Source organism: Bacillus rossius, chromosome 1, assembly GCF_032445375.1.
Source record: "Bacillus rossius redtenbacheri isolate Brsri chromosome 1, Brsri_v3, whole genome shotgun sequence".
In the NCBI taxonomy this organism is placed as follows: Eukaryota; Metazoa; Arthropoda; class Insecta; order Phasmatodea; family Bacillidae; genus Bacillus; species Bacillus rossius.
Window position 1 is genome coordinate 67265518 of NC_086330.1, and position 21196 is coordinate 67286713.

The 21196-nt window shown below is 44.1% G+C and overlaps 1 protein-coding gene across 2 annotated transcripts in view; it reads left to right on the forward strand.

Annotated features, from left to right (window-relative positions):
- LOC134537032 (glucoside xylosyltransferase 1) overlaps window positions 1-21196 on the forward strand; it is a 50671-nt gene that overhangs the window by 21281 nt on the left and 8194 nt on the right. The window contains exon 5 of one of the 2 annotated variants that reach the window (XM_063377234.1): window positions 17522-17671. The exons of the other annotated variant lie outside the window; for it this stretch is intronic. Coding sequence (XP_063233304.1) covers window positions 17522-17671 — 150 coding nt within the window. The remainder of the gene's footprint in view (window positions 1-17521; window positions 17672-21196) is intronic. 2 annotated transcript variants of the gene reach the window in all.

The following is a 21196-nucleotide window of genomic DNA, read 5'->3' on the forward strand; positions in this document are numbered from 1 at the left end:
ATAATAGCAACCTATGTCCATTAATAACATTGAATTTACTTGGAATTTGTAATACTAACATTTTAGCCATAACCATGTCTTCTCCAAGACAAAGGAAGAGTGTTTTGCACACTTGCACTTTTGACATAGTAAACTAACCACTGCAGTTTCTTACTTGGGCTGTCTACTGCATGTCAATAATAGAACTTGTAAATTTGTGATGTTACTTCCAGACTGAATCAGGCGCGGATCCAAGGGGGGGGGGGGGGGGCGATAGGGGTGATCGCCCCCCCCCCCCCCCCCTTCACCCTGGGAAGCATAATCGATGATGCAGCCAAATACATAAAGACCCGCGCAATGTCTTACGTGAAACCGAAATATATTGATAGCTGTGTGCCACATTGACAAAGAGTAACTTCACTCTGGGCATGTTTACTTCATCCTTCAACTTTTCAGCTGTCCTGAGCTCAAGGGAAAAGCGTGGCTTAAAATGTTGGAAGGGGGTGACGGGCGACAAGCTCGGCTGTCCCGTTACTGGAGTGGAGGGTGGAGTGAGGAGAGTTGCAGTTCGACCACAAACAAACCCCCTCCCCAACTATACGCCGCGCCATTAGACTACTGCCTTGCCTCTCGTCAGTAACCTACTGTATAGTCAGTGACAGGACAGTGTTCAGTGAAAGTGGTCAGTGGTGTAAGTGTCGCTGTCGGTTATTCATTATATGTGTATCTGTCTGATCATAATACATTCATGAGAAGTTATTTGCCAACAATACATTATGGTAAGTCTTCCCTCCCACGTTTATTTGATTAAATGTTTTTTTATGTGCCAAAGAATTCGTAACTGTCGTTAATTTATTACAAGAACTGGGCTTCATGTGCCATCGCAGCACAAAAACTGTGTGCGCACCTGGCAAGCTTGCTCCATGCATGCAATATCCCTCACATCATGTGTGTGAACCAAGCACAGAAACAAACAGTGTGTGCATGCTCTGTTTGATAAACAAATATAATCCTTCGTAGCTTTTAAGTACGTAAACTACCCAATATTCGTGTTTCGCTTACGGCCGTGATCTGTTTATACTTCATCTAGAGCAACTTTATTCAGCAAAACCACGTAGAATGAGTTGATTGGTAGTTGTGGGGAAGAGATTATTTCAAAAAATATAAAATGTGTGCAGGATTCCAAATTTTATAGCATCATTTTCGACGAAACTACTGATGCTTCACATTAGTCCCAGTTAACACTTGTTTTGAGGTACAGGGCCGGTGCAAGGTAAATTGGCGCCCTAGGCGAAAAACATTTCACCCCCCCCCCCCCCCCCCCCCCGAATGTAACCCCCAAAAAAAATTTTCCTTGCCTCAAAATACATGACGTAAGCCTAAGATTTTGTCAACAATCAAATGTAAGCAGGCTTGTGTTTTTTGTTTTTTTACTTTTTTACTTATTACAAATCGTAAACAGGTCACCGTGGACTTTAAATAATTACTTATATCAATATAAACATTCTAAAGTGTTACAAAAATCCATTTTCATCTAGTTTCAATAATCGTTAAAACATATTATATCAGCTGTTATGTGTCGTGCTGCGCCGCCCCCAGCTACTTGGCGCCCTAGGCGGTTGCCTAGTTCGCCTATATGGACTCGCCGGCCCTGTTGAGGTATGTACACGAAGATTAAGTGCACGAAGATTTTTTACAATTTTTAAATGTTCGATAATTTGTGAACAGTGAGGACAAGGGCCAAGATGAAGTATATCAACCAACTGTAAGTGGCAAAGATATTGGGCAAGTAGTACTTTCTGCTCTAAAGCATCACTGTCCTGACCTAAGCCATTGTGTTGGCATATCTACAGATGGGTGCAGTGTCATGGTGTCAGAAATTCGTGGTGCTGTGACTGAAGTCAGGCGAGAAGCTGTGAATGCTGTTAACTGTCCATGTCACAATCATGCTCTTAATTTGGCCATATCAAAATCTTCCAGCGTCCAAGCAGTTCGAAATACTATTGCAAAAATGAAAACGATAATCTCGTTCTTCACTGCATCATCAAAACGCTCAGCTTTACTCAAGAAAGTTTTATGTCACCAACTCTCTGGACTGTGTGAAACTCATTGGATCGAAAGACACGATGGCGTTTTGCAGTTCCGAACATATTTTCTGAAAGTAGCTCAGGCTTTACCTTTACAGTGTGTCACATCTTGGAAAAATGCTGAAAGTGCTGCAAAAATAAAGACTTTTTTGTCTGCACTTTGTGAGAGTGATTTTTTTTTTTTGTCACAGTCATCTGCTTATCTGATATGCTGGGAGACACTCATACTTTGAGTACACTATATCAGAAGACTTCCATAGACCTTAAGGTTGGCCAAGATATTCTGGCAGATAACTCTTTCTGTTCTAAATACGAAACGTACACAGTGCGAAAAGCTATTTTCTCAACTTTTCAACGAAGCTGATGGTCTTTCTCAGGAGCTTGGTGTAGATTTAACTATACCTCGACTTGTGAAAAGGCAAACACACAGACAAAATTACCCATCAACGAACCCTGTTGATATTTTCCGAAGAGCTGTATTCATTCCCATTCTGGAGCACATTGTCGAAGATTTAAAACATCGGTTTTCGGAATAAACGCAACAGCTTCACAGCTTGTCAGCTTTGTTACCAACTTCTTCTTCTAGTCAAGTAAAAGTCAAAAAAATTTCTACAAAGTATGGCTCTCTCCTTGGAGTGAATGGGCTAGAATATGTGGAAAGTAGGGATGTGCGAAAGTGACTTTTTCCACACGAAATGAAAGTGAAAGAAAATTTATCAAGTTTCGCGAAAGTGAAACGAAAATGAATTTTTCTATGAGATAAATATATTCTTAACGAAAGTTAAGCGAAATTTTTTAATTAACAAAGAAAAAAGTGCCCCAAAATTTGCTCTTCAGTAATAAATTCTATTACATAAATCATTTTGGTACCTTTTGATATATATATACATATAAATATTATTATTTAATATAATCAACATCCGCCCTAGACCACACAACACAGCCCCATGTCACTCGTAAATTTCAAGAATCAATCCAGATCTTTCAGCGCACAGACTATTTCCTTTACAGTCGTAATGTCGCAGTCTATGATAATATATTTATCACGTGCATGGTACTGATGAAAAAATACGTGACTACTGCGGAACGGCCGCCATCTTGCACCACTGTCACACATGGCTAGCTCAGGAAGCTGTAGACCAGGCAAGGGACATGGTCAAAACAAAACATAACATAACAAATGGTTGCTGCCAAGTGGTCATTACACGCAGTGACTTGTTGACCTTTTTGTCTAATTGGCTGTATATTATGAGGATTTTATATGCCAGTCAGAGTATGTAAAATTTAAATAAAGCAGACGACAATGTTTTTGTTTGGCTGTGCTCGAATAAAAGTAGGTACGTTCTTTGTTTATGTGTATACGGTAAATACTAAATACTGTACTAACAGTTCTGGAATGTATGTTTTACGAATATAGTACCTACACTACTGTTTGAAAGCAAATGAATCAGGTAATTTTTCAAATATTGCATGATTTTGTTTTGATACCTAGGCCTACTGTAATCACGGTTGAATTTTGTTTACTTTATCTGCCATGTTTGTTCAAATTATGATTTTACCGTATTTTCATTAATGTGAGTTTTTTTCATCACCACGTAAATTAATCTTAATGGAAATATTTTTTCTAATTAATGTCTTTATATGATTTGTATATGTTATTACATTATTAGTAATAACAAGCAAATCATATAAAGACATTACAGTAGAATCTCAGTGCTAAGTACTTACAGGTACCTCAAGTTTTTGTACTTAGTACTGAAACATGCATACATATCTTTACAAAGAGAAAAAAAATATATAAAAAATTGCTACAGAAGAGCCGCAATGCCATATGTATTAGCAACTGCGACTTGCTTTTTTCCCCTTGTCTAGTTCTCTGAGTATATCCACTTTTTCCTTAAGCGTGAATTGCTTTCGTTTCTTTTTATCTCCAGGATCATTTATATTGTAGCACAAATACAATGCGGTGTCTAAATAACGTAACCTGAAAATAAACTCAACAATAACAATAAACAATCCCGGCACAGACATCAAACAATATTTTTAGCGTAGCGTAACACTTTTGTCTAAATAATTAATACTTCTCTCAAACTTCCGTCTTTCGATGTATCGAATGGTGTTGTGTTGCTCACGTCGCATACTACGTACGGTATAATCTATGGTTGTGCGCGCAACTGTTTGTTAACTTTGTTTTGAGAATTTAGAGGTTAGAAAATACGTTGCGGTGGTATTTGTGTATCTTTGTTATACTACATTAATCATTTAGCTGGAAATTTATTTACCAGTTTAAGTAAATTTTGGTGTAGTAATGCCACGCTACTAGTAGAATTTTTACGTTATAGTGAAAATATGATACTTTAAACTGAAACCGTTTTGCATGGCGAAGATACGATTTTTGGCGGGGACTTAAAAAAAATACGTTAAAGTGAAATATACTTTATAATAAGGTACGTTATTGTACCGGTATTCTACTGTACATTTTTATTAAATTACGAGTTCTTTTTCAACTAGAACAAACGGAACTTCGGTAAGCTATTGAACTTTCGTTTGGCTCGAAATATTTCGCTAAAAACGAACTTCGACAGATGAAATTCTTACCGAAATCGAAAATGAAAGTAGCAAAATTTCGATTTCGGTATCGGTATACCGAACATTCGCACAACCCTAGTGGAAAGACAACTTAATGCTGAGGTTCGATCATGGGAGGCGAAGTGGACCCGTGAGAAAGAAATTAACATTACAATACCCTTCACAGCTCTCGATGTTCTCACTTCGTGTGACGAGGAGCTGTATCCAGGCATCTACATTCTCCTGAAAATCTTAGTCACCTTACCTGTAAGTGTCGCTTCGGCAGAGAGAACATTTTCGACATTGAGAAGACTTAAGACGTGGTTGAGATCTACCACAAAGGAAGACAGACTGACCGGACTTGCATTATTGCATATCCATTGTGGCTGCGAGATTGATAAAGAAAAAGTCATTGATCGCTTTGCAAGCAAGAAAACCCGCAGGATGGAATTCATTCTATGATGGAGAAAAACTGTTGTTTTGCAACTTCTAGTTATGCACAATCATTATATGTACAAGACATTTTAATTTTAGTTATTAATACAAATGTTATGCCCATTCTTTAATTATTGTATTTTATTTATTATTTTCTGATAAATTTATCATTTACCAAAACTAATTTTCTGTGAAAAATTTGACCGACTATACCAAAAGTGTATTTCACATTTAAAGCACAAAATTGCTATAAAAACATACCATTTTGCATGTGAAAATCTATAATTTTTGCGTGGGGTGAACCCCCGGACTCTCCCATTTTAAATACTTTTGAAACTTACATTCGCCCCCCTGACATCAAACGCTGGATCCGCCCCTGGACTGAATCCAATAAATAAGTTGGGATCCGGTAAATCAGTAATGCTTCTTAATTATATTAAAAATTCCTAGGGATTTTTAAAAGTCTCATTTAATTTTTCAATGCTATTTGCCAGTTTTTATGATTCATCAAATTTTAGTACAGACTAAATTTTATGGTTTTCTATTTAGGCCAATTTCAATTTTATATCAAAAGATTTCAAATATTTTTTAAGGTTTTTTTTTTTTTTTTCCATTAAGATAGTATATTATTGAACAATCATGACACTTCAATTTTACATGATACGTATTTTACCAAAGCAGTGTCAGATTGAGTGATACATAATGCACTTTTACAATATGATAATTTGTAGCAAGTAGGTTCATACGGTTCTGGGGTTCTGGTTTTTATTGGTCTGTTCGGTTCCGGTTCCATTTTACATCAAGAACCTTGGTTGTGGTTTCGGTTCTTATAATGCAAAAAAAAAAAATTATACTACTCTAGTATGAATGAAGTAAAATATGTCAATATTTCTTTTTTTTATTAAAAATAATTTCAAAATATGGAAAAGAGAAGTACACTCTTTTTACTATCCTAAAACATAATCTTTTAAAATATTTTTAAGTTGACCTCAAATCTGGTAATACGTAGATTAGTTGGTGCTGACCTCAAAATCCTGAAGCTGAAAATGCATTTTAATATTTTTGTTTATCATTTTTGGCATTATTTATATACTTTTTACAATTCAAATATAATTTGTTCTTTACAGTATACAGGTTTTATGTAATTTAGTTTTATAATTTAATGTGTTTCACTTAAATGCCCTGTTTATATTGTAATTGCAATTGGCCTTTAACGTACGAAAGGCCAGAAATCATAACATCCAAATGGCAAATAACATAACCAACCAGTACATGAAAGGAACTGAAAAACGCCATATTGTTTCATCAAATTTTGTGCCGTAACAGTTGGTTTCATTATTAGCTATTTGAAATTCCTTTTTTTGTTAAAGCTGATATCATACGTAAAAATGTTTGAAGCGGCCAGTTTTTATGAATTTCAGGAATTCTATTTAATATACTATGGTTTAACGAAGACAAAAATTAACTGAAGAAATTATGAATTATTGAAAGTTAAAACTAAAATGTCATCTTTCGATTCCTATCTCTCAAAATTCATTGTAAACTGTATTCTGTATCATACATTTTTCGTGCATTATTACATTGGGAGATGGTCATATTGAAAGAATGTGTTTGTTTACCTAGCCTACTTGATAAATGTATCGCTAAGTGAGGTATTAGACATGTACAAAAATTACCCAGAACCGAAACCAAAGATTTATAAAGTATTGTTTTTGGTTGGGATTTTAAAGGAACTGAAATCTGAACCACACAGGCCTAGTGATAAGCATGTCTAGGACAGATCTACTTGGAACAATGAAATCAAATCAGCAAGTATTATTGTGTCTGAAAAAATGTACCAACGTCGTAATGTAAAACTGATTTACTAATAATGGTTGCAAATTAAAAAAAAAGGGTAAAATTTATTTTTTCCAATTTGTTTAGTACATAATTACATTAAGGTACAAACTTTGCAACAATCCAAACCTCCAGTTCAAATTGGTTCGACTGTTACATGGTAAACACTTAAAGAAATTTTGATTGAATGTTAAAAAAAATATTTAAATTCTAGAAAAAATGTTACTGTCAATGATTGATTACTGAAATAAAGTCTTTTGGACAACCAGTACAGATTTTCACTGCTTTTTACTATCAATAACCAAATATTCACAAGTAATAATGGGCACCGTTTTCCGACCACATAAACAAGTATATGACGACAAAAACAACTTTGCAGAAAAATGCTGCGTAAACAACTCTTTTCATCACTTAAGCACCATATTAAACCTGTTTGTTAATTAAATCCAGTATTGCTTATGAGACTCAGTTCCAATGGTCGAGAGACCATTTTCTGCTTTACGCAGCGACCAATTTACTTAAAAGGCTCCACTATTGGGCCTTTGCTGGATGCCTGTGGTCAACTTATCTAATTTACAAAATGTTCGAAACGAGGTTCAAAACAGCACGGCCTGAACCACAGGTGTGGAATTCTCTCCACTTCATTAATGTGTTAAATTTGGCGAGCCGCCACACACATCTACTCTCGCAGATGCCTAAGTAACAACTAACATGGCGACCTACGAATTTATTGTATTGCCCATTGGGCAAAAACTGCACTTGTGATGCCATCAACAACCAATCACAGAGCATCTTACGATTACAACCAGGGCTAGATTTTAAGCAATATTTTAACCTGCCCAACGGACAGGTGTAATCGAAAATTTGCCTGTCCGCCATCCAATTTGCCTGTCCGCTGTTTTACCCAAATAAAAAAAATTTCAAAGTCGCTAAAAATGTGAGAAAAAAGGATTTTTGCTATATTTTGCACCTATTTTTATCACACACTTAACATCCTTATTTAATCATAATTTTCAGACGAGTCACTGTCTGAGTCACTGCACGAAGTACTTGGCTGATTCTGTCTTGAACATCTTCGATAAGGAGGCTGAAAGGGTCGACGTTTTCTCTGAACATTATGATACCAGAGATTTATTGCTGGTGCTGGATCAAACTCACTTTCAGCCATTATTGTTTATTTATAGATATTGTCAAAGACGTTTTATTTGCGGTCGCGGTCGCATAAATGTTATTAATCACCTCTGCTGCATTAGTGCGTGCGAATAACCTCGGCGTCACAAGTTGCACCTGTCCACCGGACAGTTGCCTTTTTTATTTTGCCTGCCCGGACAAGTTTTTGCCTGTCCCGGGCAGGCGGACAGGTGCTAAAATCGAGCCCTGATTACAACCAATTATAAAACACTTTTTGATCATGAAAATGGATGATGATGCCTTGCGACTTTCCCACAAGACCCATCACATGATTTACTTTCCTGCCCACTAACTGTACCTGTCTCGCTCTAATACTTATGTAACTAGAAAAACTATTTCATTAGTCTGCTTTCAAACAAAGAACCATAGCAAAAAATACTTAAGAAAATTACATGAACACACACAAACTCTCTAACCAACCAAGAAAGAAATAGATAAAAATTAACTTTGAGTGACTTTTTCACAATAATGTAAGCCAGTTATATTGAGAAAGTACTTTAAAAACTAAAATAAGGTAAATAATGATCATTAAACATGTTGCAAATTTGCAAATACTTTTCAAAAGACTAAACAGCTGTTATTTACATCAAACCAGAAAACCTACCCATGCACCATGTCTTATTATAAAAACATAATGAATCTTTAATAAACTGTTTTATACTGTGAGGAGGGCATTTGCCTGGGTTGCTACAACTTTTTGCTAATTACTACCTTACATTCATTGAATTAAGTACCTATATTAAAAGATTAAATTTTTGTGTTTAGAGTTAAGTTTTTATTAAAAATGCTGATTAATTGCATTATTTTAGTTACATTTTGGTGTATTGACATGCTTTTTGGTGTTATTTCGGTTTTATCGCTATTCACAGTATAATCTTTTCCATATTCATCACATATTTCTGTAGTTTCCAGCATATAAGACAATTCTGTACAAAAAATGGGATGTACATATAGGAATTTGTCAGTTCTGACAATTTTTATATAAAATTGTTTCTTGATGTAAGCTGTGAGGCCATTTGGTCTTAGTCTTGAAAGTAATACAACCTTGCTTATCAAAAAAGTTAGGTAGCAATTTATGAGGAAATTATGTCAGGGCTGAGAAGTAGTTCAAGAAAAGACTATGTTTGTTTTGTTGACTCTCAGTTAGTAATCGATGACTTGAAAGCCATGGTTGATAAGAAGGAAGAATAGAGAGAGTGAGATTTTTTTGCCCACTGCTCTCTATCAGAAATATCAGGGAAAGGTCGGTGACCGGAACTTGTCGAAGAGCAGTTTTATTACAAATTGGGGAAATCAGTATATGTACCTTGCACTTAAATTTTGCAGTATAGAACACCAGAATGTAGAGGTTTAAGGTGTAGTAAAATTCAGGCACACACTAGTGTTTTCATAGTAAAAATAGCTCTTTTCCATCCTTATTCAACATAATCGCCACAAGGTGTGGTGACTACGTACAACAAAATAAGTAGTGTATTACCGCATGAGATTAGCAGCAGCTGTAAGATATTAAAACTTTGAAAAAATATTCTTGCAATTGACGTCAGCCGGGGCTACGCCCCATGAGCCTAGTCAGTCTCCGTTTCCTCAACATTCCTCTCCCCTTCCCCGGCATTTGTACCGCCATGTACGTAGTCGTGTGTTTGAATTGCGCGCCACGAACTACCACAAGAGGGCGCTTAGAAGCAGTGCGGCGATCCCTAAAATTGCTATGTTAATATTAATTGTAAGCCTTTTTGTTGTTTTCATCCATCTTCGCCACAGTGCTGTGTAGTTTACTTGTGTTTCTTTAATTTAAATAAGTTACCTTAAATAACTATAGACGTTGCCCGGGCGGACCCGAACAGGCACGGACTTGGACGAGGATAGGAATGCTTTTATATGAATTATCATTAAATAAGTAAATAGTAACAAACTTTCCATTGTCAGTAATTTTTATATATTTTTAATGTTTATCTGTAATTTACTCAACTTTCGCCGGGGCACGGAGTCGTAGAATACAGTAACGGTAATTGTGTTGGCGCGAAGGGCGCCATGTTGCCACCTGCGAGCGATGAGCTCACCCCAGTCCATCTTCATCACTGACCGAGAGCAGACGCGCCAGCACCCCGGGGACTTCACCTTTGTTCTGCACTGACCAAGTAATTCTGTCTCGTTAAGTATTTCTGAATCTCTTTCGCTCGTCATCCTCGGGGCAGCTCTCGGCCAGCGGGCTGTTTAATTAATTAATTGTCTCAGTCGAGTTTTTTCATCACCGTGTAATAAGTATACTTTGCAGCATGGCCACGTGTGTGGACCATGCCCTCACCTAAACCGATTCGTGCCTCAGGCTTTTTAACCGTGTAATGTGTAACGTGTAACGGGCGTGTAGAGAGACGTGTTAGTGAAATTAAATCTGGAGAATAAATATAAAGTGAGTACTTATTTAATCACGTGGTGAGTGAGTCTAGGAGTGTGGCGTGCCCGACGCCTAGAGCGGGCCAGGTCTGGGTAGCTAGGATAGAAAGGGCTGGTAACTCGTCCCCACTTGGGCTACGTCACGCCCTGAGTGAGAGACTCCGCCGGGTCCACGTGCCCTTCCACGTGGTGGCGCCCATAGTTAACATCTCGAAATCACCGGCAATGCGCGATCAGCCCTCAAATGGCGCCCAAGAGCGTGGGGCGAGTTACATCTTCCGCGAAAACCAGACCTGTACGAGCGTGTGAGATAGGCGGTTGTTACGCGGAGCGCGCGGAACTAAAGTTCGCGCTGGAACTATTGTTCGCGCGGAGCGCATAGCGGGACTCTGGCGCGCCGGCCACGTGACCAGCCGGGCGCGCGCTTCCAGGAATTCGCTGCGAGCAGCCAGGTGGCCGCATTCCTCGCGACAACAGCAGCCGGGCCAGGTCAGTGTGTGTGTGTACCGCCATCCGCGTCGCGTCGCGTAGCGAAGGGAAGAGGGGCAATCGACCGGCCTCACCACCACACGACCATGTCGGACAACCACGGACTTGACAAAAATCCGGGCGCGATTAAGGCAAGTGAGTTGTTTCAAAAGAATAGCTTATATTGTGTTATGTGCGCGCGACCGCGCCAGGTGAGCGGGACGGCGATTTCTTCGTGGACGGACACGTGCGTGTGCGTAGGACAGTATGAAGCGCAGCCGAACCACGAGCAGGCAGAACGGGCGGATCAGTTTGAGGCGGGACACGGGAAGTGCACGGATGCGGAGTGTGAGGGCAAGACGCGGGAGGGAGGCTGGTGCCGGAACTGTCGCGCGTTCAAGCACACGGCGTGTTTCGCGAAGTCCGAAATAATCTCCTTTCAAGACGGGTGGTACACGTGCCAGTGGTGCCACCACGTGAGAATAGCGGGCCCGTCAGGCCGCAGCCCGGTGAGAGACGCCGCCGACACACCACGGAGCAGGGTACCTCTCATAGGACACGTGGAGCTACCGGAATTTGCGGGCAGAACCAGCGACGATCCGCGGAGATTTGTACACGCGTGTCGGGAACGCCTGAATCGCTACGGAGTGCCGGAGTGTGAGTGGGCGAACAGGGTGAGCACCGCGCTCAAAGGCGACGCCAAGACGTGGTGGCAGATCGTCCAGGAGTATGACATGCCGTGGACCGAGTTCGCGAGATTGTTCGAGGCCAGATTCGCGGACGTGAAGACAGAGATGAGAGTGCGGACGGAGCTGTATTGTCTCGAGCAAGGCGCGACGGAGGCGGCGGAGGCGTTTATCATGAAAAAAATACGTCTGTACAAGCGGCTGTTTCCCGGAGAAGAACCTACCGGAGTGCTGGAGCGGGTAGTTGAGCTGATGCGCCCGGAATTTCGCCCGTATTTACGCCCGATGACGCGGCGTCCGGCAGAGGAGTTCGTCCAACAGGCGCGCGTCTTAGAGCAGGACCTACGAGCTGTCAGACCGACCAGGATCCACGCCACCCTGAGCACCAAGCAGGAAGACACGACGCCCGCCGACACCAAGGCGCTGGTGCCCTACACGGCGCCCACCCGAGACCAAGCTAGGCGCGACGAACCCGGACCGAGCGGCCACGCGCAGCTGACATGGCGGAGACGGACTACCGGCGGCAGCCCACCACCTCAGTGCCACACGTGTCCACCAGGCACGTTCCATTGGCACGAGAACTGCCCGGTGAGGAACAAGTTCCGGCCTGACTTCGCGGCGCAGCAGCCGTCGGGAAACGGACGGCAGGGGGCGGCGCGCTAAGACAGCCCACCTCCCCCGCCTCACCTAACAACAACAGACCTACGGCGGCGGGGCCTCTCCTGGGTCACGTGGGAGCGGCGGAGGCCGACCTGTTGCGCATTCCGGTGGTTGTCAACGGGCGCGCAGTCCACGCGCTTGTTGACACCGCCGCCAGCCACAACTGTGTGGCGGCACGCGTGATTGGCCGTGACAACTTCGAGTACCACCCGGGCCAACTCCAGCTGGCTACCACGGGGGACGCCTGCTACACCCAGGGCGTCGCGACGCTGGAGGTGGACGTGCGGGACCAACGGTCCGTCACGACGGCGCTGGTGGTGGAGCAGTTACGGGATGACGTCATTCTGGGGCTACCCTGGCTCTACGAGCAGCACGCAGCCATCGACATCCGGGCCGGCTGCGTCCACGTCGGCACCCAGGGGCGGCGGACCATCCACGGGCTGGGTAAGCCTACTCCACCAGCAGTAAACCAGGTCAGTCTCGACGAGTTCCAGCACGGAGTTCCCCCCGAGTTTCGTGCTACCATCCAGCAGGTCCTCGATCATCAGTGTAATGTGTTTGCGTCCGCGGACCCGCTGAAACGTACCACCATAGCTGAGCATGCCATCCCGACCCATCCTCACGAGCCAATGTTTATCCCACCCGGTAGCTACGGCCACGTTGGTAAACAGACCATCCTAGACCAGGTTCAGGACATGTTGCATGACGGGATAATTGAGCCTAGCGAAAGTCCGTATAATTTCCAGGTCGTGTTGGCAGAAAAAAAAGACGGGAAACTACGCTTCTGTGTCAATTTCAAACCTATCAATAGAGTGACAATTAATGCCCCACCCCCCCTGCTGAACATGGCCGACACACTTTCAGGCCTGGGTAACGCCAAGATATTTTCTTCCCTCGACCTAAAATCTGGGTATTGGCAGGTGCCGATACGTCCGGCGGACCGACCCAAGACGGCGTTCACAGCCCCAGACGGGCGGAGATTTCAGTTTTGCGCGATGCCATTCGGCCTACAGGACGCCCCCGCTACCTTCCAAGGGATGATGACACGGGTCTTAGACAACTACTCGGGCAAGTTTGCGGCCGCGTATCTGGACGACATAATTGTTTGGTCTCAGACGTGGGAAGAACATGCGCATCATTTAGCATTAGTCTTGGAACGCCTGGCGAGCCATGGTCTGACATGCAATCGCGAAAAATGCCACCTGGGGACCACAGAACTAGATTTCCTGGGCTTAGTGGTTAACGCGGACGGAAACCGACCCACGGAAAAACAGCTGAGTGTAATTATCAACAAGGAGCCCCCACGCACGCGCAAGCAACTGCAAAAGTTCTTGGGGCTAGCTAACTGGCTGCGAGCCTTCGTCCCAGAGTTCTCGGTAGTAGCGGCGCCGATGACAGAACAGCTGTCACCCAAACGTCCGTTCAGGTGGACCGTGGAAGCCCAGAACGCTTTTGACGAGCTAAAACGCAGATTTCAACAGTGCCACTTACTCGCGCGGCTGGACCCAGGCAGACCCCTGATCGTACAAACAGACGCGAGCGAGAAGGGCATCGGGGCCATCCTGTTACAACTCGGCGACGACGGCGAGCCTCGGGTGATTGAATATGCAAGCGCCAAGTTCGGCGACGTCGAGCAGCGGTATAGCGTGAACGAGCGTGAGTGTCTAGGCGTAGTTTGGGCCCTCAGACGCTACCGCCCACACCTGGAGGGGCAGAAATTCGTACTGAGAACTGACAGCCAATGTCTCAAATGGCTGGCCACGATGCAGGGGCGACGTTCGAAGCTGACGCGTTGGGCCATGCTTCTACAGGCCTTAGATTTCGAAGTCGAGCATGTACCGGGAAAACAGAACGAACTAGCGGACGAGCTGTCGCGAGATCCGGACGTCACCGTCACAGCCTGTGACGATGCGGAGTGGGAGGAGCTTTTGCCACCACCCAGCGGGCGCATACCCAGGACCCCGCGCACCCCGACAACCCAAGCCGCATTGTGTGCCCTAAACCTTAACGTCACACCGACATTACCGCCAGGCGCGGAGCTTGATGACTTAGACGCCTACGTGCGAGCGGCCCAACTCACGGACACAGACACACAGGAGATCGTGCGCCGTTGCGGGAGCGGAGAATGTGAAGGCTACCGTGTATTGGACGGGACACTGCAGGCGCGACCTAAGGGGACAGCTGGCCAATGGCGGACGTTCGCGCCAGCCGCCACCCGCCGGGAGGTGTTTGACATGTATCACGTGAACAGGCTAGCCGGACACCCCGGCGCAGACCAGACGCGACGCTATCTGCGGGAACAGTTCTACTGGCCAGGGGTAAACAAGTTTGTACGGGACTGCGTGAGGAGATGTAAACATTGCCAGAGGCACAAGGCGCGCCGCACCGACGGGACAGCCCAGCAGGTACCCAGGCAGCCCACCGAGCCATTCCATACAGTCGCCATAGACCTAATGGGACCATATCCCCGCACGCCCCGAGGGAAAAGATTTTTGTTGGTGGTGACAGACTGCTACACGCGTTGGGTGGAGGCCTACCCCCTGGCGAACATCCGCGCCGGCACCATTGCACGCAGCCTGGAAACGGAGTTTTTTCCTAGGTGGGGGTACCCCCGGGTCCTGTTGTCGGACAATGCCACCCAATTTGTCGGGCGCCGGTGGGCGCAGCTGGGGAGAAAATGGCGGGTAATCCTACACACCACCCCCGTGTACCACCCCCGCGCGAACCCCACGGAACGACGCAACCAAGAGGTGAAGGTTCAACTGCGGTTGAGGCTCGCGGATGACCACGCCCAATGGGACACGCACATCCCGGACGTTCTGTACTGCATCCGGCGACGGGTGAACGCGGCAACCGGCGAAACACCAGCCACCATGGTCCAGGGGCGGAACCTCACCCTCCCCGGGGAATATCACGTGCGGCAACAACAAACGGACCCGGACGTAGAGAGCCCCGAAGGACGCCTGAGGCGATTGGCCGAGACGCACGATAGGGCGCGACGTAACCAGGCAGCTTACCAAGCACAACGCACACCCGAGACGACCCGCCCGCCCCCTGAACTGAAACCAGGCCAGCTGGTTTACGCGAGGCTCCACCCCCTCTCCTCCGGCCGACGCAACTTCTGCGCCGGCCTGGCGCCAAAGTGGTTTGGCCCGGTGGCGGTGGTCAAGGCGGGGCCCACGGCGGTCGTGATAAAGTTACCCTCAGGCCGGGCCGCGAAATATCACCGGGACGATGTGCGCTTGGCACAGGAAGAGACGGAGGCGGCGGACGAGGCGGAGACGGGGCAGGAAGAGACGGAGGCGGCGGACGAGGCGGAGACGGGGCAGGAAGAGACGGAGGCGGCGGACGGGGCGGAAGAGACGGAAACGAGACGTGACGGAGCAGGGACGCGGCAGGAAGAGACGGAGGCGGCGGACGAGGCGGAGACGGGGCAGGAAGAGACGGAGGCGGCGGGCGGGGCGGAAGAGACGGGAACGAGACGTGACGGAGCAGGGACGCGGCAGAGAGAGACGGAGGCGGCGGACGAGACAGACGGGAGGGCGGCCGCACAGCTGGTCACGTCCACCCCAACAGACGGGGGCGGGTTCAGAGGCTTCCCGGACCTGGGGGCGGGACAGGCGACGCCCCTCGCAGTCACAGATGTCCGGCCGAGGCGGCTGTTCGAAGACTCGGGGAGTGACGTCTCGCCTTTCAGGGGATTTCTCAGGGACACGCCCGGAGTGACGGAGGGCCAGTCGACATCCCAACCACTGATAAGGTGGCCGGAGGAAGTAGAGAGTAGGCCGGGTTCGCCGGACGAGCCATTATGGCCGCTGCATTACTCGTTGGCAGACTCCACGTTCAGGGTGACAGTAACCGAACCGCAGGAAGACGAAACACCGCGGGAAGAGAGGGGAGACCGGGCGTCACAAGACCCAGTTCCGGCTCCGCGATACACGCTACGACCCCGAGGGATCGCGAGGAAGCACAGCTGTTGTTGATAAGGGGGCGACCACGCCCACAGGCGACCCAGCGGAAACGTCGACATGACCGGCTATTCGAGGGGGGGGCAATTGACGTCAGCCGGGGCTACGCCCCATGAGCCTAGTCAGTCTCCGTTTCCTCAACATTCCTCTCCCCTTCCCCGGCATTTGTACCGCCATGTACGTAGTCGTGTGTTTGAATTGCGCGCCACGAACTACCACAAGAGGGCGCTTAGAAGCAGTGCGGCGATCCCTAAAATTGCTATGTTAATATTAATTGTAAGCCTTTTTGTTGTTTTCATCCATCTTCGCCACAGTGCTGTGTAGTTTACTTGTGTTTCTTTCATTTAAATAAGTTACCTTAAATAACTATAGACGTTGCCCGGGCGGACCCGAACAGGCACGGACTTGGACGAGGATAGGAATGCTTTTATATGAATTATCATTAAATAAGTAAATAGTAACAAACTTTCCATTGTCAGTAATTTTTATATATTTTTAATGTTTATCTGTAATTTACTCAACTTTCGCCGGGGCACGGAGTCGTAGAATACAGTAACGGTAATTGTGTTGGCGCGAAGGGCGCCATGTTGCCACCTGCGAGCGATGAGCTCACCCCAGTCCATCTTCATCACTGACCGAGAGCAGACGCGCCAGCACCCCGGGGACTTCACCTTTGTTCTGCACTGACCAAGTAATTCTGTCTCGTTAAGTATTTCTGAATCTCTTTCGCTCGTCATCCTCGGGGCAGCTCTCGGCCAGCGGGCTGTTTAATTAATTAATTGTCTCAGTCGAGTTTTTTCATCACCGTGTAATAAGTATACTTTGCAGCATGGCCACGTGTGTGGACCATGCCCTCACCTAAACCGATTCGTGCCTCAGGCTTTTTAACCGTGTAATGTGTAACGTGTAACGGGCGTGTAGAGAGACGTGTTAGTGAAATTAAATCTGGAGAATAAATATAAAGTGAGTACTTATTTAATCACGTGGTGAGTGAGTCTAGGAGTGTGGCGTGCCCGACGCCTAGAGCGGGCCAGGTCTGGGTAGCTAGGATAGAAAGGGCTGGTAACTCGTCCCCACTTGGGCTACGTCACGCCCTGAGTGAGAGACTCCGCCGGGTCCACGTGCCCTTCCACGTGGTGGCGCCCATAGTTAACATCTCGAAATCACCGGCAATGCGCGATCAGCCCTCACATTATACACCTGAAATTGCCGTAGTTGTTATTTATTGTGTGGATGAACGTTTGTGTAGGTGTGAACTCGGGAGTAATGCTCATGAACCTGACAAGGATGCGGGCCTTCAGTTGGACGGACTACGTAGTGCCTGTCTACAAGGAATACAAGCTGAGGATCACATGGGGTGACCAGGATATCATCAACATAATTTTCCATTTCCATCCAGGTGTGTTTCGCAGTCTTAATTATTGTGCACGGTCTTTCCCACTTTAGGAAATATCAGGGTGTTGTTTTTGACCATTGCACTAATGTCTATGGAGAATGAGCACAATTGTATGTTGTAACTACAGTAAACTCCCTATTATCCGCGCATGCTACGAATAAATACAGCACATATGTAAATCTGTATTTTATTACAAGTGAGCAAATTTGAACTCTACTGACGAGTGTATTGTGTGCAGTATACAGTAAAACGCCACAGGCCTTTTCGGAACTCACGCAGTAGGCTGACATGCGTTGCTATATTTGTCTCTGTCGCACTTTGTTTCTAGTCGTATGGTTGAGCACTTTTATGTTTACATTACTGAAATGTATTGTATGTTAATAATTCAGTAAAATTCTATAATTTTAGCATCATTTAAAAATTGTACTGTTACAGTAGAACCCTGTTATAATGTTACTGCATATAATGTCCCTGCATATAATGTTCCTGCATATAATGTTCCTGCATACATATAATGTTTTCCTGCTTATAATGTCATATTTTTAAAGTCCCAATATTTCCCCCATAAGGACAATGTATTTATTTCCTGCATATAACGTTCATAAATAGTGTAATTTCCTGCTTATAATGTTTGCTTTCTAACATTCAATAAATGGGGGAAAAATGTTTTAAAACCAAATTATTCCAACACTTACGATAAAGTTTCCTTTATGTCTGTTTATGTTTACGTTTACAATCACTGCCATACAATACACAAAGTTTGTTAAAATACAATTTTATGCAATATACTGAAGGTTCACAATGTTCCTAGTTACGTGTCAGTTGGCACCCTTAGTCAACTCTTCTCTTCCTTGCCATTCCAGTGGTTATTCAGATGCACGTACATAGTCCTACGATATTTAAGTTGCCAACCATTGAGTGAGGGCATAACTAAAAGTGTTTTCTATTGCTTACAAATAATTTTTTTTTCATTCATACGTAGGAATCCCAAAATTAAACATTTTCAGGTGGCAAAGGTGTATACGTTCTCACTCTTAATGTTGTCATCATGAATCGTGAGACAATTTTACAAAAAATGTGGCAGTGTATCTTTAAAGACAAACAAAATTTAACCAGGGAACAAGACGAAGTTGAAAAATTGTTGGCTTGTTTCAGAAAATTCATGTATCAAGTATACTATCTTTGGTTTTAACATTAAAGTTGTTTACATAGCTTGGTGAGTCCATTGGTACAAAGCTCGAACATTGTTAAGTGCTAAATTGAGATTTACTGCTTATAACGTTTTCCTGCTTATAATGTTTTTTTCTTGTGCTCCCTTGAAAAACATTATAACAAGGTTCTACTGTAATTGTAACTTTTACTGACATAAAGTTTTAGATTTTTAAGTTGAAATTAATGTTTCCTTTTTTGTTTCCCATTTTCGGCTCTTTTGCGGATTATCCGCGATTTTCACTATCTGCGGTGGCCCTGCCACTTAATTTCGCGGATAATCGGGAGTGTACTGTATCTAAATACAGTACATTAAACTCCCGATTATACTTTAATTGAGACCTGTCAATGACTAGATAATTGAAATTCTTTAAAACAAAGCCAGGTAATCTGTTTCACAATAAGGGCGGCCCTCTTATTTGGGTTGCAAAGTATACTTCATCTTCAGTAGAATTCTGTGAGTTACAAGTGAAGTCTTTGTGTACTGTGTCTCACCTTATTAGTCTGTAAACAATATGGCACTGTGTGGCCATGCGGTCTTTCTTTGCTGCCTAAGAGGCAGCAGTCACCCACTCTTCCCCCCTCCCTCTTCCTTGTATTTAATTTTTGTACGCCTCAGCGGCAAGTTATTCTTTCTTTGCAGTTCCTTGTCCTTTCATAAAACTAGCATGCAGAGGATTTTGTGCCAGGCTGCTGGAGATATAAGTAGCATTTTAATACACCAATTCTTAGAGGCATGCTTTTCACAGTCATAACACAGGAAAGTTTCCATAAATCAAAGATGGATGCAGCATCTTGTGGAGCCGTGGCTGCATTTATTGTCATGAAAGTTGCAGTTAAAAGCGTGGGAAATAAATAGCACGAGAAAATTATATTGTTAGCATAATGAAAACCTGTTGTGATAGAAGCGTGAAGATTGCTTTCATGTACGTTGCTAGTTCACTGTCATTTACTACGGCCAAAGAGAGAAAGTGAACTAAAACTGCTCAAGCTAAGCTAGTGCAAACCGTGCACAAACAAATTCTGTATAGTTCCTCCTCCCCCCTTCCTCCTTGGTGCCCCTTCCTCCAGCTGAATGCCAGCCAGTCACCTTACTCGCTGGGCACGTGCTGAGAGACATGCTGGCGTAAAGTAGTGTCGTGGCATTTGAAACAAACCAGATGGAGACATCAAGCAGCAGTCAGGGCATCTTGCTCAGGTTTAAAGTGCAACAAATGTGACAACTGAAGAAGATGGGCAAGGAAGGGAAGAGTCATAGGATCGGACCAAACAGGTTTCTGACACTGTAACAGGATGGTTACAAATATAGAATGGCCAAGCGAATAAGTGCGCAGAAAAGATGCCATTTCTTTTTACGGCTTCAGAATATCACAAACCAATAATTAAAATAAATTTAAACACAGATAAGCCAAGCCTGGATACTTGAGAGATTACTTATTATAGTATGAATGTCACTGTCATCAACTACCACCATAATTAAAGCATTAGGTTTTATTTCATCATCAACTGCTTTCAGCATGTGGTCAGGTCAGAAAGTTAAAATGTTTCCATTGTCCTCTGTCACTCCAACATTCCTCCTCCTTCACTGGATTCCAGTCTTCTCATCTCTCCTGCACGCCTTTAAGTATCTGCTCTTCGCACCTCCTCCTTTGGTCTTCCTTGGGGTTTTCTACCTGTGTACATTGACAGTCTCTCTTTCACCATTTTCTGGACATGGACATGGACATACCATCTCATTCTTGCATTTTCAATGACCTCGTTCAATTCCTGTACTCCTGCTCTTGTTTGTACCATCTCATTCCTGATTCTGTTTTGCCTCATAACTGCCAACGTGATCCTCATAAACTACATTCCTACTCCTGTGTTCTTCCCAGCATATCTCTTATCTACAGTTATACAGTTGAAGTGTCTTTTTCAAAGTTACTAGGAGCACTAAATGGGTATAGTACAACATTTGTTTACATTTTAATGGCACCTCCAGGGCTTAAGGCGATTGGTGCATGGAAAATATTACGACAAAACTAATTTAACTGTACATATTTATTTTTGATGCTTCTTTTTAAGACATAATATACCTAGGATATTTTTAATAAACTTTTTTTTTACTGAGTTATGTCATTTTAAATGCATTTATTTTTGTTCCAAGCCAGAATTATTTAGAAAACACATAATTATGTTAAACTTAAGTATAGTTCAAGAAACGAGTGTACGAATAGGTTTCTGCACCTATAAAAGTAAGAAAAAACAATTTTCATCGTCAAAATTACAGTTTAATATTGACAATTTCCTTTGATCACTGCTGGACTATTTCAGGAGCGA